This window comes from Centruroides sculpturatus, unplaced genomic scaffold (assembly GCF_000671375.1).
Source record: "Centruroides sculpturatus isolate CEXI.00-Female unplaced genomic scaffold, Cexi_2.0 scaffold1084, whole genome shotgun sequence".
NCBI classification, from domain to species: Eukaryota; Metazoa; Arthropoda; class Arachnida; order Scorpiones; family Buthidae; genus Centruroides; species Centruroides sculpturatus.
Window position 1 is genome coordinate 251089 of NW_019385296.1, and position 17814 is coordinate 268902.

Here is a 17814-nt window from a genome sequence, read left to right on the forward strand (position 1 = left end):
AGCTTAAGCAGCGGTGTCGTCAAACGGTGTTCGCTCGGTAAGTAATCCTACAATTTTTTGTTTATAGCATAGTTTATATGGATTATGCCCAAAAAATTATACGTATTTTGGAAATGTTAAGTCGAATTAGTCTAGAATCAATTAATTTATGGAAGGAAACCTTTCAAACAGCTGTAGTCCGTAAACTGCATATGTGCCGGGTTGTGATTGGCTCATGTATTTAAGGACTCTTAGAACATCGATTTCATAAAGAACGGAATGTATCTACCGTGTTATAGGGGGGTCTACTGTAAATACTTTATAAACATTTGATTTAGTACCAATAACTTAAAAGAAATTTTAAAAAGTATATAAGTTTGTTAATGAGTGAATTTCTTAATTTATTTTTTTATACTTTGTTTATTAATTTATTTAGCTATTAACATTCTTGTGTTTTTATTTTATAGAAATAAATACTTATACCTTATTGCTAATATTTGATATTGTCATTAATATTTGATTTATTATGGTGTAGTGGATGTATTATTAAAAAAAATAAAAATTTTTAATCAATAATATAGAAAAAAATGCTGAAATCTTGAAAGATTAAATACTTTTTTATTTCATTTATGATTATTATTTATAAGAATATAATTATACTATATTAGACATATAATAATAATTTTTGCATAAATTATTGTAATTTTATAACACTTATTTCCAGATTTCTCCTGATGACAGTGATACTGTTTTTATGTTAAAGAAATTAAGTCGTGCAAAAACAAAAACCGAATTTATTGATACATTTGGAAAATTACACGGACCATGGGCATTTATTTATTGGCAGGTATTAAAAGAAGTGAAATTATTTATATGAATTTATATATCTGTTTTTTACATAAGTAACCGAGTTTATTTTTCAGGGTGTATATTTTAAAATACGGTACTTTTCAGGCTATGTTTGTTAAGTATTTTTTGAAAAAATAATATCAGTCTTCAAGATATTTAAACATTGTTTTTACAATCTATTTTTATAGTAATATATGTTTCAAGCCAAATTTTTGGCAAAATGTTTGAAGAGAAAATATTAATTTTGTTTTACAAATAATAATTTCAGTACAAACTTTAGCACAGAGAATAAAAGCTTGTGCTTTAAACTTTTGAGAGAAAAATCAAATGTTAGCGTTAGCTTATAATTCAATACATTAAAAGTTCAAATAATACTTATTAGACTTAATCCTATCACATCCAATGCTGTAGGAAAAGTTTTTAAGCTGTACCTCTAAAATATTAAGTAAAATATATTAATAAAATTAAATTCAAAACATATTAATATAACAATATGTGAAATTTAATTTTTTATTGATATATTTAAAATTTGAAGTGATTTAATATTTATTGATCAGAAGAGACCATGACTTTGGATCACAGATTTAAAAAAACTTGTATATATTTATCTACATAAAAAATAAGTGGACATGTTTAAGCATTTGTGTCTGTGGGCTTTATTTAAGAAGAAATCAAGTGCCAAAATTATTAAAATGACAGGAATTACGTTTATAATCATATCGTGAGAACCTGGACCTGTATCTTTTATACTTTCAACAATCTCAATTATAGAAGAACAGAAAGTTCACTGAGTTTGGCGTTGTAAGTACTTTTTTATCGCAAGTACTTTCAACAAATTTCCCTTCTTTCTATTGGACTCACTAGTATGGTTGCATTCAAATAGGAAAATAACATAATGTGAGATTACCAGCCTGTACAAAATATGATTTAAGTGGTTTTCAAGGGTGCTGAGTTTAAATATTTGGTCCATTTTTTGTGAAGTTTCATTTATTGGCAGATTACCATTTGATATTTGGCTGTGAATGAAACTTTGTTAGTGCTAACATTAGAAAAAAATACAATATCGTAAATTTTTTAAGATATCGTGTTTTCAGTTGGTGTCTACTATTGGTGTTGGACCAATGAAATTGTGCCATTTTGTAACATTTGAATATTGTGATAAACATGACTATGGTTGGCTGAAATAACCAAACTCTTTGTATGATTTTCATTTTAATTGTGTGAAATGGAGGGTATATTCCAGTTTAACCCTATGTCACCTTCAGGATGGCAAATATAAGGATTTAAAGGAAGATTGGTAAGATCTCTCTTTGTCAGGGTCCGTACACCATTTAGGAATAAAATTGGCTGCATTCTAACTCTCAATTAACTATCTTATTCTTTCAAGTGGTTTAAGAATAAGCTCAGATGACCAGAATTTTTAGGAGGGTTTATATTAACGTTTCATTGTAACATGGGCCAACGATGCAGTTAATTGACAGCTGATGGAATCAACTGACAGATTCGATACATTAGAAGTATATTTATTTGTTAAATGAGTTTATAACTATCTTACATACAAATACATGGAGATTACAATAAAATGAAGCGATTAAAATTAACAATCAAATATGAGGATATCTACTTTTAAATGTCTATTAAAATTTATGCCAATGAGAGAGAGTTTACATAAAATGATAAATCATATTACATGACATTCACGTATGCCTGAGGTGGATAGTTGAGAATTCTTGAGAACACATACTTGGAGCACTGGAAAGTTGTTATTACAATGTTGGGTGCTCAGCAAGGATGTCAAAACATAAGCGATGGCTAAAGCCTTAATGTACTGAAAGTATCGATCAAAAACAAGACTAGAGCAAGCAAAAAGGTGAACTTTTACCTTTTATACTATATCAATATCCAGTAGGATTACTGGGATGTCACACCATCAAGAGAAGGAAGTTAGGCAGTTTTGCGATTAGTCGAGTGGGACATCTGCACACAAACTATCATTTTGGGAGGAACTAAGCGTCCTTCTCCCTTAGTCAGAGGAAGTCAAAGACTGATAATTTTTCCGTCAAGTTTAAATTTTAGAATATTTTAACAAATATTTCTCTTAAATCCCAGATCTCATTTGTTATATCATAGTATTTAATTTATATAACTACAAAGGTTATCTTACGTAAGGGTTTATCACATCCAATGACCAATCTAACACATTTTTAAAATTTTCTTCCTCTACTGTACACAATTTAAAGAATTTTTAAAATGTGTTAGATTGGTCATTTGGTGTGGTAAACCCTTACATAAGATAATGTTTGTAGTTATATAAATCAAATACTATAATATAATAGAAGGATTAGAAATACAAAATAGCCTTAATATTTATTCTGATTTTTAGCTTGGAAGACTTCGGGCTTTCCTGCTAGTTTGTCTATAAAATCAAAGCATGTTATTAATTACTATTTGGCATTCTACGACTGAATTATACGACAGAGTTTTTACTAAAATATTAATTCATTACGTTTACTTATATTCATAAAATAAAGCAATTAAACAAACTATAAATAAAATTTCAATACAACATTATAAATGAAAAACCAAGTTTTTGCAGCAATTAGTGTCACAAAATAATAAATAGTTGTATTGTTTGGTTCATAAAACATAATTATATGGCCTTTACGAAATTTTTCGGAAATCTGAAAAGATTATATTAGTGTGATTAAAAAATTATTGGAATATTATGTAAATCCTTTGTCCTTTTCTCTCNATATATATAGTAAAACCTGGATATTTGCTTGCTTAATACTTAGGTAAATTATTAGCAAATGAGTAATAAGAAAAGTTAATATCTTGAAGGAAAGTAAGCGTAACTTTTTTTGCTCTATGCAGCAATTTATGGTGCAATTAGGGTTGATACTGATGATTATAGTTCTGTTCTCAAGATCACTAAAATCATTCAGTTGTGTATTATACTAATTAGATATTGCAACTTTATGCTTATATAGAATAAATACTCATTGATGTCGCTTGTTCATTTTTTTATTAAGTTCAAATAAATATCCCTACAAACCCAATGTAAAGCAATAACACACCAACAACTGCCATAAACCATTAGGCTAAATTTAGAATAAATAATACTAAATTACAAATTCATTTGTAATTTAGTATTATTTACTCCAAATTTAGCCCAATAATTTATGGTAGTTGTTGGTGTGTTATTTATTAAGTTCATGTATTTTTCTTTATATTATTTATTGGGCTGCAATTTTCAAATTGTAGAGCTCTAGATTCCCATTGTTGTACGTCTGTTCATCCATCCTTCCTTAATCTCGAGAATGGAGCTAGATAGATGAAAATTGAGACCTGATGTAGAAGCTTAGGGCTAGAGGCCTTAATTATGTGTATACGAACTTTATTTATTTTAAAAAATTGCAGCCCAATATTGTGATAATGTCACAATCACTAATTGCTTGTTTTTTCTAAAAGTCTACCCTAGAAATTATATTTGTGAATTCATATATTTTCTTTGGTTTTTGAATGTATAAAATCTATCTATGAGTACATTAACTTATAAATTTTTAATAATTTTTCAGTAAAAATGGTTTTTAATGAATATTTAATATTTAAACTGTTTAAGCATCAAAACATTTGAATAACTTCTTTAAAATGACCAAGTAGCATTATTTTTCTTAATGAATTTATTGATTATATAGGTAATACATATACATCTAAATTTAATTTTTAATATAAATTTTTGTTGTTAAGATTATTTATTTTTTAATCTTTAAAGGAAAATGAGAAAACTTTATGGTTTGGACGTGACATTTTTGGACGTAGAAGTTTACTTTGGGGTTGGAAAACGGAAATGAAATTACCTTTTTCCATAAGTTCAGTGGCTGTTTTAAATAATTGCATTAATCATGTAAATACAAAAATACTTTTTTTACACATATCTATATATTCTTTACACGAATTAAAGTTTTTAATGTCAAAATATCAAATATGAATGATTCGATAAAATAAAATAAAATAAATCATTACTGAAAATATTTAAGGCAAACTGAATTCTCTAAAGCTGAAATCTTTGTTTATTCAGTGGGAAGAGATTCCAGCAACAGGAATATATTCCATTAATTTCATGGAAAATGAATTTAAGATTTCTCTTCATCTATGGAACAAAATGCCATCTGGACTTATTAAATCAGTAAGCAGTAATCAATTAGAATCTATATTAAATATAAGTGTGGAATCAGAAAGCATTCAGTCACCAATTAATGAAATATTAAATAAAACCTCACCTTCAGAAGAAAACTTGAAATGTTTCTCTGAAATTCACAATGATGACAATAAAAGGAGAGATCTTATAAATGAAAAAAATAATACTAAAGATATTTTATGTGTTTTGTGTAATAATCTACATTGGAAAAATATAATAAATGATTTTCTAGAAGTTTTGAGTAAAGCAGTAGAACAAAGAGTAAAAAATCATCCTTTCATATGCAGTGATTGCTTAAAAAACTCAACAAGAAATCAAAATTGTGAACATGCATCTGTGGCAGTATTGTTTTCTGGTGGTTTAGATTCAACAGTACTTGCTGTTATTGCTAATAGGTAAGAGTATTTCATATTTTAAACTGAAAATTTTTCATTTTATGGATGTAAATTCTTTTGATGATTTTTATGTATTAATCATTGAAGTTATATTCAGAAACAGCTAAATATAAATAGTTAAATTGTTATAATTAAAATAACAAGAATATTTTATGAATGGTTGTAAATAAAATTTGTATTTTACCATTCTACTGTATATAAGACGTAATTTATAATAAAATGAAATCAAAGATGTTTCGTATTTGTACGAAGCATTTAATTATCGTTGTTTATTTAAAATTTAGATGTTAGAAACTAAATTAAGTAAAAATTATTATATATAATGAAAATATATTAAGTATAATGAATGAGTAATCTGGAATTTTTGTACAGTGGGACTTAATTTCAGAAATTTGTCTTATACTTATGAGCTCACCAGAGATGGCCCCCTCTAATTTGACAGAGTTTGATATATATCATATACTACTCTTCCAGTAATTCATGGTAAAAAGGAAACTAACTTCAGAATTTGCTGTGTTTTTTATACATACCGTGTTATATGGATAAAATGTTAACAGCAGCATAGTTGAATAGATAAGGTGTTCAACTACTATATTGCATGTTACAAGTTTAAATCTACTTAAAATGTTTTTATATAATGCATGTTGAAACAGATTATTAGTGCAATGTACTTTTTAAAATTTTTCACTATCCACTCAGCTATACAGTCGACCCCCTATAACACTGTTGATTATTCCGTTTTATATGAATTCCATGTTGTACAAGTCATTAAGATTTTACAGATATGTGAGCCATTCACAGCCCGGCATACGTATTTGTAAAATCTAAGTGACTCATACAACATGGAATTCATATAAAACGGAATAATCAACAGTGTTATGGGGGGTCGACTGTACTGTTATTAACATACTATCTCTAATAACACATCAAGTAAAGAACAGAGAAAATTTTATCTTGTGCTCTTGAGATTGCATTAAGCGACTTTAATGTGAATTACTGAGATGGTAGTATTACAATATATATCAAACTCATTCAAAACAGAGGACGCCATATCTAGCGGTTTCCTTGTTTGAATAATATGTAATGTTATTAACAAATAAAATTGTTGAATTTTTTTTTTTTTTTTTTTAAAGATACATTCCAGAAAATGTACCAATTGATTTAGTGAATGTTGCCTTTGAACATGAAAGAAAAGCTAATAATAGATCCAAAAAGAATCATAAAAATGATTCTCAGCGTAGTGTAAACACTAATTTATACAGTTTTAATACACCTGATCGAATTAGTGGAATAACTGCTTGGAATGAATTGAAAGTGTTATATCCGCAAAGAAAATGGAATTTTGTTGAGGTAATTTAAAAATTAAAATTTAATTTAATTTTTTAAATTTAAATTTTATAAATAATTTATTTTTTAGATTAATGTAACAAAAGATGAATTGAAAAATGAAAGGTCAGTGTCACTAATTTTATAAGTAATATTATGTAATAAATATTTAGAATTTTAAATAATTGTTTAGAAAATCTAGAAAGTATCAAAAGAATGGAAAATTTATTAGAAANTTGAGTCGTCTTCTGTTCATTCTTACAAGAAATGCTTGTAAGAAATGGAAAGAATTAATGATCCCAAAAAGCATTTTATTGCATTGAAAAGTTGACTCTAAATTATTTTGCAGTATTTTTCTGATTCAAATCAGTCACTAAATAACATTTTTACATATTATACTACACTACCTTTGTGTTTTTTTTTTTTACTACTATGCATATGTAGCTAGAACTATTTCTAAGATTATCAGCACAAAAGCTTTCTCACTAATTTCTAGCCGTATTAACAGGAGTACAAACGTTTTCGGCCTTCTTAATAGGCCTTCCTCGGGTACACTGTGGAGCGTCGGTTAGAAGAACTGATGTTCCACAGTGTACCCAAGGAAGGCCTATTAAGAAGGCCGAAAACGTTTGTACTCCTGTTAATACGGCTAGAAATTAGTGAGAAAGCTTTTGTGCTGATAATCTTAGAAATAGTTCTAGCTACATATGCATAGTAGTAAAAAAAAAAAACACAAAGGTAGTGTAGTATAATATGTAAAAATGTTATTTAGTGACTGATTTGAAACAGAAAAATACTGCAAAATAATTTAGAGTCAACTTTTCAATGCAATAAAATGCTTTTTGGGATCATTAATTCTTTCCATTTCTTACAAGCATTTCTTGTAAGAATGAACAGAAGACGACTCAAGAAGAACTGAAAACATTTTTTGGTTATCTTAATAAGCAGATTGTTTGTTTTTTTTATAAAGATAGTCCTGAGTTTCATTGGTTTTAAAGACTTAATGTAGTTTATATCATTTATGTAAGTTTTAACGGTTTAATAAAAACTTATATGTCTTAAATATATAAAAATACAAATATACATAAAAATGTTTATAAATGAATACTGTAAAGCATTGATCATCGGAAATAGTACAATTTTGGATAACCAATTTTTTCACATTACTGGTCACACTTGGTAGGGAAAAATTAAACATAAATATCTTAAATAAAGTAAAAATATTAATTTCAGTTCTAGTTCAATAATAAAAAGAATTTAATTCACAGAAATTTAATAACATGAATGATAAGAAATGACAAAAAAAAATTGTGTAATTTATTATAATGAAGCATTATGTTCAATGCAATTTGCAATGTACTGACAAAACTTTTTGTTGAATGGTGTTTTGTTTAGATGTATGTTTTTGATCTGAAAAATTTTTTTTTTGTTTGGTTTACTTCCTTTGTGTTCAATGAAATGCCAAGTTTCTAATTATAGTTTTCTTTTGTCTGTAAGATCTTTAATGACACCAAAATGTATTCATCACCGACAGCTATATTTATCACAAACTATGATACTTAAAGCTTGAGAAACAAACATTTACAAAGCAGTTCAGCACTACAGGGAAGTTCAACTTATACAACTCTTCAGTTTTTTGGGAGTACATAGCACACCCATTTTATTCTTTTTTAATTGAGCAAAATGTAGAATATACTAATTTGAACTTGGTCTACAACTTTATAATTGGAACTGATCTAATTGCAATAGGAACTGAGATAATTTTGCTTCGTCTTTTTTTGGGATGGTAAAGGAATTTTGCTTGTTCACCAATGAATAGTCAATGCTCAATAATGTAGGAAAACAAGCATTGTTTACGTGAATCTGACAGTTCTTTCTCAGCAATTAGCCTCAATTGCTTTTTAGTAGGAGATACTCTGTATGCTGTCTGAAATAAGATTATAACTGCTTGTGAGAAATCCAAAATTAACATTGAAAATTGAAGATACAAAAAACTACAGTATTTCAGTATTAAAAAAAATAGGATATTTTTATATTTTTACTTATTGTGATATTTTTATAATGAGTTTAACAGATATAGTAGTGCAGAAAAACTGATCCTTGCTAACTTAAGTAAAAATGATGTTTTTAAATTAATTCCTTTTCTGAATTTTCTTATGGTAGCTGTTTATATGTTTATTAAGTAATGTCTCTTCAATCCGAAATAAAACTTCCAGTAGACTACCTCACAGCCAATTCAGGTTATAAAACTCCTTTATTGCTTTGTTACAGATGCATTTTGAGCCAGGTTAACTTTCTAGCTCCTCTTCAGTTCTTAAGAGTCTCCATAGGTTACAATGGCTTAATTTCACACTTATATGGTACTATTACACTTACACAGTACTTTTAGTCCCATTTACAATGTTTTTTTCAACACAGAATTATATTAAGGGCATTTATCGTGTTATATCAAAAGGATGTACAACTTGCATTTTCAAAATAATAAGCTTTTAATTAGTAAGAAACCTTGTAGCAAGCTGTACATCCTTTCGATATAACACGATAAACGCCCTTAATATAATTCTTTGTGTTGATGAAAACATTGTAAATGGGACTAAAAGTACCATATAAGTGTGAAATTAAGCCATTGTATCCTATGGAGACTCTTAAGCACTGAAGAGGAGCTAGAAATTTAACCTGGCTCAAAATGCATCTGTAACAAAGCAATAAAAGGAATTTTATAACCTGAATTGGCTGTGAGGTAGTCTACCGAAAGTTTTTTTTTCGGATTGAAGAGACGTTACTTAATAAATTAATTCCATTAAGCATTGAATTTAATTTCCATTAGTAATTATTATTTTTTTATTACAGATTAAATAATTGATAATAGCTTAATACATCTATTTAAATATTATTGTTATCATTATTGTAATTTAAATTTCAGAGAAAGATATATTCGACACTTGATCTATCCTTTATCGACTGTTATTGATGATAGTATAGGTTGTGCTTGTTGGTTTGCAGCTAGAGGAAGAGGATTTTTAAAATTAAGTGAAACTTCTAGTATCGTTTATACAAGTCCTGCAAGAGTAAGTTTCAAATTTTAGAAATTTTAAATAACTTATTATAATTGCTTAAATTAAATTAAATCATATGGCAATTGCCTAAAATTAATAAACTAGTTTCCTCTTAATATCCATGGGGGCAGAAAAACCCAAAAATTAAGAGGTGGGAAAACTAAACCAGAATGATGAAAAATGTGATTATTTTGTTACATATTTTATTTATGGTGTTTTCTGAATATAATAAACATATCTTTTTTGTTTTTTAAATAATATAATATAATCTACTTGTAATGGATATACTTTTCAGTTATTTAGTTTTATCAGAATTAACATGTTCCAACACATCTAAGTGAATATATACTTATAAAATTTATTGTATTCAGAGTTTTGGTTATGCTTATCATTATCTTCAGATAAATACATATTTTTACACTCCTTTTTGCACTATCAGTCTCATTATGTGAATGATAATGAAATAAAATAATGGAAGAATTTAACAAAATATTTTAACCTAAAGTTTTTTCTTTATCATGTCTGCTCTGTTTTAATAACATTTGTTTCTAGAGATAAAAAATCTTTCTACATTATTGTCCTAAAACAATTAGGTTTAATCCTTTGATATATTGAGATTTTTGGAGATAGTCTGTAAAAATTTTCTGTCCTAATGAATATCATCAGAATGATAATGAATAATAATATATAATAATTTATTAGATGAATAATAAACATCTTTATGAAATCCTTCATGAAAATGTCTATATTTAACTTTCTCTCTTATATTGTGTAACCGATAATATTTTTGCTAAGTACTATAGTATAAACATTATTGAATTTTAGAATACAGTAGAGCATCGATTATCCGACCCCGATTAACTGTCACATCGGTTAACCGACCGTTCTAGTCGGCAAATTTCAAATGTCCAATAGTGATGTGGCGCTACAATATTTGGCTATGTCTTGGCTACTTTAATACAATTTTTGTTCAATTTTTGCGTGTTTTAGCTGGCAATACTGGCTTGACCATGAAAGGGAGGCCAGTATTTAAATGAGATTTAATTTTCTAATTATGAGTGGTTGTTTGTTTTGTGAGCAATAAAATAATTTTTAACGATACAATAGTGACGATTATTATTTTAAAAAAAAATTTGTTAGGTGTAACAACGATTCTCAATCGAAAATTCAACATGAAGTAGGTTAACGATATACTAATATACTAATTACATTTAACTAATTAATAGCGATATACTAATAATGTATTTTTTTCATTATTTTTGGTTATCCGATTTTTTCAGTTATCCGACCAACCCAAGTCCCCAATTGAGTCGGATAATTAATGCTCTACTGTATATACAAAATTATTTTATCAAATATTTTATTATAATCTTCAGTTAAATATAAACAATATTTATTATACATATTATTTCAAAAAACTGTATTGATAACAAAAAATATTGCATGAAACAAATTTCTTGAAATTATTATATGAAATATTTAATATCTTAAGTTAGAAATTATTTAATTACTATATATTTAAACTAGCAGGTGAGCCCGGCATTGCTCGGGCAAAAGTAACGATAACTAAGATAAAGATTATTACGTTACAGTCAACCTTACCTGTTTTCACAGAATGCAAGAATTGGGTCCCCTTGGAGAATTTTTAGATGGGTCTAAAAATATGTTCGATTTCCCGCAAAAAACGAAAAAAACTGCATCTGCGTATCGCACATCGCTTTCTCTTAACAATTCCATTGTTACGTAACATTTCCATTGTTGACACTTCCATTGTTACTTAAAACTTTTATTGTTACTTAAAACTTCCATTGTTACTTAACACTTCCATTGTTACTTAGCACTTCCATTGTTACCTAACACCGCCATTGTTACTTAACACTTCCATTGTTGATGGAAGTGTTAAGCCTTAATCCTGTCTTTCTCCCCCCCGGGAGGAATTTCGAAAAATCCCTTCTTAGTGTGCGTTTTCGTGATGTACCCTATCTGTGTACCAAATTTCAACTTTCAACTCCTAACCATTTGGGCTGTGCGCTTATTATTATTATCATTATTATTATCAACCCGTCTCGATTATATATATAGATGATATTACTTTATTATATTTATACTTTTAATTTTATTATTACTAATTAATTATTTATTAAGATGAAAACTGTAAAAAAAAATATCCTTGTTTTTGTTTATAATATTTATAATAATTCAAAACTTAAATTTCCAATAATTAAATATTTAATATTTATCACAATTCTTCTTATGTAAATTGATCCACTCGAAATTAATTTTCTTTAATGACTTAAAATAGGAACAGAAGTTTTATGATAAACTTTGATAAACATATATGTTTTGATGACTGATTAATATAATATATTTGATCGTGTTTGGACATTTCAACTAAAAAATAATAATTTTTACCTATATTATTTGTGTGTGAAAGTCAGATTAAATAGTTCTTAAATTTAATATTATATTTCTATATTTATTAAAAACACAAATTAAAATTTATATCATTTTTACTGTTCTTTTTTAACTTGACTGATTTATCGATATTTAATTATTTTTAGATAATTTTAGTTGGAATGGGAGCTGATGAACAGTTAGCTGGATATTCCAGACATAGGAATAAATTCAAGTAAAATGAATTTTTAAAAAATTAAAAGTTTATTCAATATAAAATAAGTTTTATTACATTATATTCAGATATAAAGTATAAAATAATATAAAAGTATAAGATATAAAATTTTAATTTCTAATATATCAACAAATTTTTAATAAAACTAAAAGTAATGATCATCACTGGAAAGCATTACAATTGAATGGTAATGTTTATAACTAAGTAAAATAAAATAATGCTTCTTTTTGTACAGTCTTTCTATGGAAAGAATCGACCTAAGAGCAACGTCACACATGATGTTGCTTAATTTAAACCAATCAGCACATTTCCTAATGATGTCAGCACTTTCGTAATATATCAGGCAATATGTGAATTTTATTTTATTTTATTCTCATTAGACGGCAGAACAACTTTTCTGTTAATTATGTTAATTTTTTATAGCAGCATGCCTTAAATGTAAAGAATCATGCATTTAACAACTACTATAGCAAACTTTCTCATATTCCAATATCACAACATGAAGCTTCCATACCACTGTTTTTAATTGTGGTGACATGTTTAACAAATGAGGAAGAAACCAGAAGTCACTTGCCACACCTAGGTGATCAATGGCTGATGCTCATTGATTAATATCTAAGTTGATTATTTCCATAGACCTACTATAATATTAGAAATTATAAAATATATTAAGATTATTTAATTACACATGTCTATAACATTAATTTCTTATATACTATATTCTTTTCAGTTAATTACATATCAAAGAATTAAAAAGTTATTAGAATATTTCAAACAAGCATTACAAAACATAGTTGTTTTACCTATAATGCAGTATGGAATTTGGCAAAGTTAAAATAAATAATATACCTTAATGGAGAAATAGTCATGGACAGAATTTAAGACATTATTTTAAGTTTCTCAATGTATATTAATATTTTAAGCTTCTCAATGTATGATATATGTATGAGGATCCTCAACATACATACTTTATATCTATCATATATACCTATGTGGCTCACAGCATTTTTGAAAAAATGCTGCCCAAGCAAAACATCCAGCACCTCATAAAAAAATCATATATAAACTAATATGATTGTTTTTCTTTCGGTGATTAATAAAATCATCCCTTATTTATCTACTGTATATAAACAAATTTGTGCATTAAAAGCACACGTTATAACAAAAGTCTGGTCTTTCTGTTCTTGAAAGGAATGGAATTCTGTAAATTTGAAATACTTGTGAGGATTTTAAAATATTATATTATTAGATCTCTTCATTCGTGCTTCTGAAAGCAAAAGAACATTGGCACACGAAACATATACAATTGAATTTTCTTTTGGAGTGCTGCCAGCATGGTTTGGCACTGAAGTGTATTACGTTAGATTACAAATCACTCCCAGGGTGTATAGGTTTTTTAATACCAAAGATTAAACAAAAATTTGTGGCAAAACTTGTTAAGGAAAAAAGGAAGGCATTGGCATTGAACGAGCTATCTCTATATCTTGCACATATGATATTTGTAGAATGGTATGATCCAGTAATGTTATATGTACAACTAGCTAAGATTTAAAATATTTTAAAAGTTACATAATTTGGTTGCAATTTGAAAAAATTTTAGACCAATAAATTCCCACTGTTGTCAGTCCATTTTTCTTTAATCTCGAGAACGGCATTAGATAGATGAAATCCGAGACTAGATACGGAAATCTTAGTGACAGGAGGCCCCAATTAACTATATACAAACTTCTGATGCAAATCGGAAGTCATGTTATTTCAATTCAAAACTTTCCCTAAAAGTAGTTAATAGATAACAGTCGCAACTCTATTGTTAAAGGAAAAGTATAATGTACAGGGGCAAGTCACTGCTAATTTGGGATGAAAAGAATATATTTTAAATTAAATGATTTAAAAATATGATTAAAAATTTCAACCCAGTATTGTGACGAGGTTTATAAATCAACAAGACTTATTTATTGTGACGATGTCACAAGAAATAAGTCTTGTTGATTTATAAACATTTCTATTTCTTGTTTCCAGAAGGCGACGACAGTTCAATCAGTTTCCACAAAGAAATGATACAAAAGCTTTTGAATATGAAATTTGAAAATAAAATAAATTCTAGAGAGGGGCAAAAAAATGATAGCAGCACCCGGTATTCCCAGGTCGTCTCCGTCCCAAGTACTGACCGGGCCCTACGCTGCTTGTTTTTTTTTTTTTTTTTTTTTTTTAATAAANTATTGTAATTAAATTTTTTTATGTTTCATTTTTCAACAATGCATGTTGAATTTCAGAAATATTTACAGTTATATGTAAAATGTCAAGAAGAATTTTTGTTTTTGGACTTTCAGAAAAATATGATTGTTATTCTTTATATTTCTTTAACTACTGAAAATTCATTACATGTAATAATAGATTTACTTAATCAGATTTAACTGTATAAGGAAAATATGTTCAATTTGAATTATTGGTGAAATCAAACTTGTTATTTTCTTTGAAATTTGTATTTAAACAGATGTTAAAAATACAAAGTTCAACTCAATTTTTTAATATAAATTTTAATAATCAAGGCTAATATACTCAAAAAAAGAAAATAGCATGTACTGATGAATGAATGTACTTCAGACATCCCTAGATATGCACATGTTTAAACTTCTGAGGCACAATAAAAGTGTCATTTGGTTCAATTTTACTGATTTTGTGTCTCTATAGCAAGGTTGTTTAATTATTTTTGATGTCAGCTTGAAAAGTAGAGGGAAAATGTGATATTGCCAAAGATTATGGACTACTACTGAACATTTGAAACTTGCAGAAAACTACTTTAACTTTTAAAAAGGGATCATTTGTAAGTTTGGTCTTCAAAGTAAAAAGATCAACTGAATAGAAAAATAATATTTTAAAATATATTACAGTAGAATTTTGTTTCAACAGATTTCAGAACAACAGATCTCAGAATCACAGAATAATGGATATTTTTCCAAGTCCTGCCAAATTAATGTAATTTTACCTCCTTTTAGAAGATCTGTGACTCAGAATAATGGGTTTTGTTTTAGCCCCATCTTTTGTAAACTTCATTTTTTTTTTTCAAAGTTTTCGTAATATTTAATATAGAGTTTGATGATGAACTTGTTACATCTGGAATATGTACTGTACAGTACAATTGAAGATTTGTATGAAGTTATCAGGCTGATACAATTGAGGAGGAGCCATCTAGTGAACATTCTGATATTGATCCAAGTGTAGTGCTAAAATTTAGTCATTGAGTCTTTCCAAATGATAAAGACCTTTCTGATGAATTTCAGCATAAATGAACAGGCTGAACATGACTTTGCTAATATCAAACAGTCATTGTATTTGATAGGCAGAAAAGCAACATCAAAACAAATTAAGGTGATAGAGTTTTTTTTGTGAATTGTGAAGTCAAACAAGGTGCTAATACATTAGACTAAGGAGAAAAGAGATTGATGTGTGTTACATGCACAGCCACCATGTTGAATGCAACTCTGAAATTTTAAATGGGTAGGGGATCATGTGACACATCATTTAGGGTCAGAATTTCACAAGAAATTGATTGCTGAAAGATTTATTCAAACCGTCTCAAACAGTTACAGAGTTATTAATGTTTCTTTCATTGCTACAGGTTGAAGAACAGACAACACAATCCCCTTAACACAAGAAGAATGCATCAAAATTGTCCTGATGGCAGGAGAAAGAAGTTTTCTCCAGGGTGATTGCACAGGAGTTTAATCAATGTCATCCACACCAAGTGCCTGTGTCAAAGGTAGCAGTTGTAAACCTTCTCCAGAAATTCAGAGAGACTGGATTGGGCCATGATAAAAAAACATTCATGCCTGTGCAATAACCCTGAAACTTCTCTCCCCTGCCATCAGTACAATTTTGATGCATTCTTCCTGTGTTAGGAGCATTGTGTTGTCTGTTCTTCAATCTGTAACAACAAAGGAAACACATTAATAACTCTGTAACTATTAGAGATAATTTGAATAAATCTTTCAGCAATCAATTTCTTGTGAAATTCTGACCCTAAATGATGTGTCACATGACCCCCTTCCCATTTAAAATTTCAAAGTTGCATTCAAGATGATGGCCGTGTGCATAACACACACCAATCTGTTTTCTCCTTGGTCTAATGTGTTCCTGATATGAACAAATTAATTTTGGATACATTCTATATTATGTAGCAGGGGTGTTAAGTGTCTTTCTTTAACATCCTGTATTAAACATTATTGTTAAAAAAATAAAAGTTACATAAAAATGAATTATTATACTTCAATTGTAGGTTACAATGAAAATCTTTATGCATGTGAAGAGTTCTTTTGCATTCAAATCAAGGAATTGGATTGTTTGTGAAAGAATGAGTAATAGTGGTCAGAAACAATAGTCTTTAACTTTAATTTTCAAAATAATTTTGTTTTGGTTATTTTTGTTAATTTAATATTAAATAAAAATTGAATTTATGCATAGACTTTCATTATAATCTAAAAAAATCTGAATTAGAAAGTTTCATTTTAAAAAAATCTAATTTATTTCTTAATAGAGTCATTGCAGATCATGGAAAAGAATCCAGAATTCCATTTTTAGATGAAAACGTTGTATCATTTTTGAATAATTTACCAATTTGGTTCAAGGTAATAATTTTTGAATTATCATCTTTCATTTTTAATAATTAAAAGATATATATTTGACNATTCCATTTTTAGATGAAAACGTTGTATCATTTTTGAATAATTTACCAATTTGGTTCAAGGTAATAATTTTTGAATTATCATCTTTCATTTTTAATAATTAAAAGATATATATTTGACTCATATAAAATTTTAGGCAAATTTATTATTACCCAGAGGAATAGGTGAGAAGTTATTATTGAGATTATTAGCTGAATATTTAGGATTAAATAGTGTAAAACATTTACCAAAAAGAGCTATACAGTTTGGATCAAGAATTGCTCATTCAGAGGACAATAAAGAAAAAGGATCTGATATTTGCCATCGGATAAAATAATTTAGATTGTAAATAAAATTATATTTATAAAAAAAGACTATTATATATGAATTTTTTATGAATAAACATTTTTTAAACAAAGAAAATAAATTTTTCATTTTATATAAATAAAATTTTGAATAATTCAAATTGAAAGAAGTAAATAAAAATTATTATTCTTAGTTCTTGTATTATTTGTTTTTTTATGTTTATTTATTCAACAATGTAGCCAAAAATTTCTGATTATGGGTTATCTGTACAGCTGATGGCTTGTATAGATTTAATATAGGTAGGTATGCTACCATAAAAATATCATAGTCCATGACTATGATATTTTTGCTATTAAAAATTTATATCCAATCAAAAATTAACTAACAATCAGGATTAAATTACAGGTATACC

The 17814-nt window shown here is 27.3% G+C and overlaps 1 protein-coding gene across 1 annotated transcript; it reads left to right on the forward strand.

The window, feature by feature from the left end:
- Positions 1-697: 697 nt before the first annotated feature.
- LOC111637290 (asparagine synthetase domain-containing protein 1-like) lies at positions 698-17502 on the forward strand (the record flags this gene model as incomplete). Its single annotated transcript, XM_023382764.1, has 9 exons — positions 698-826; positions 4604-4735; positions 4910-5424; positions 6558-6774; positions 6842-6876; positions 9674-9818; positions 12368-12435; positions 16880-17060; positions 17254-17502. Coding segments are annotated over 9 exons (1602 nt in total), but the record flags the coding sequence as incomplete, so codon positions are not given.
- Between the last annotated feature and the right edge of the window lie 312 nt (positions 17503-17814).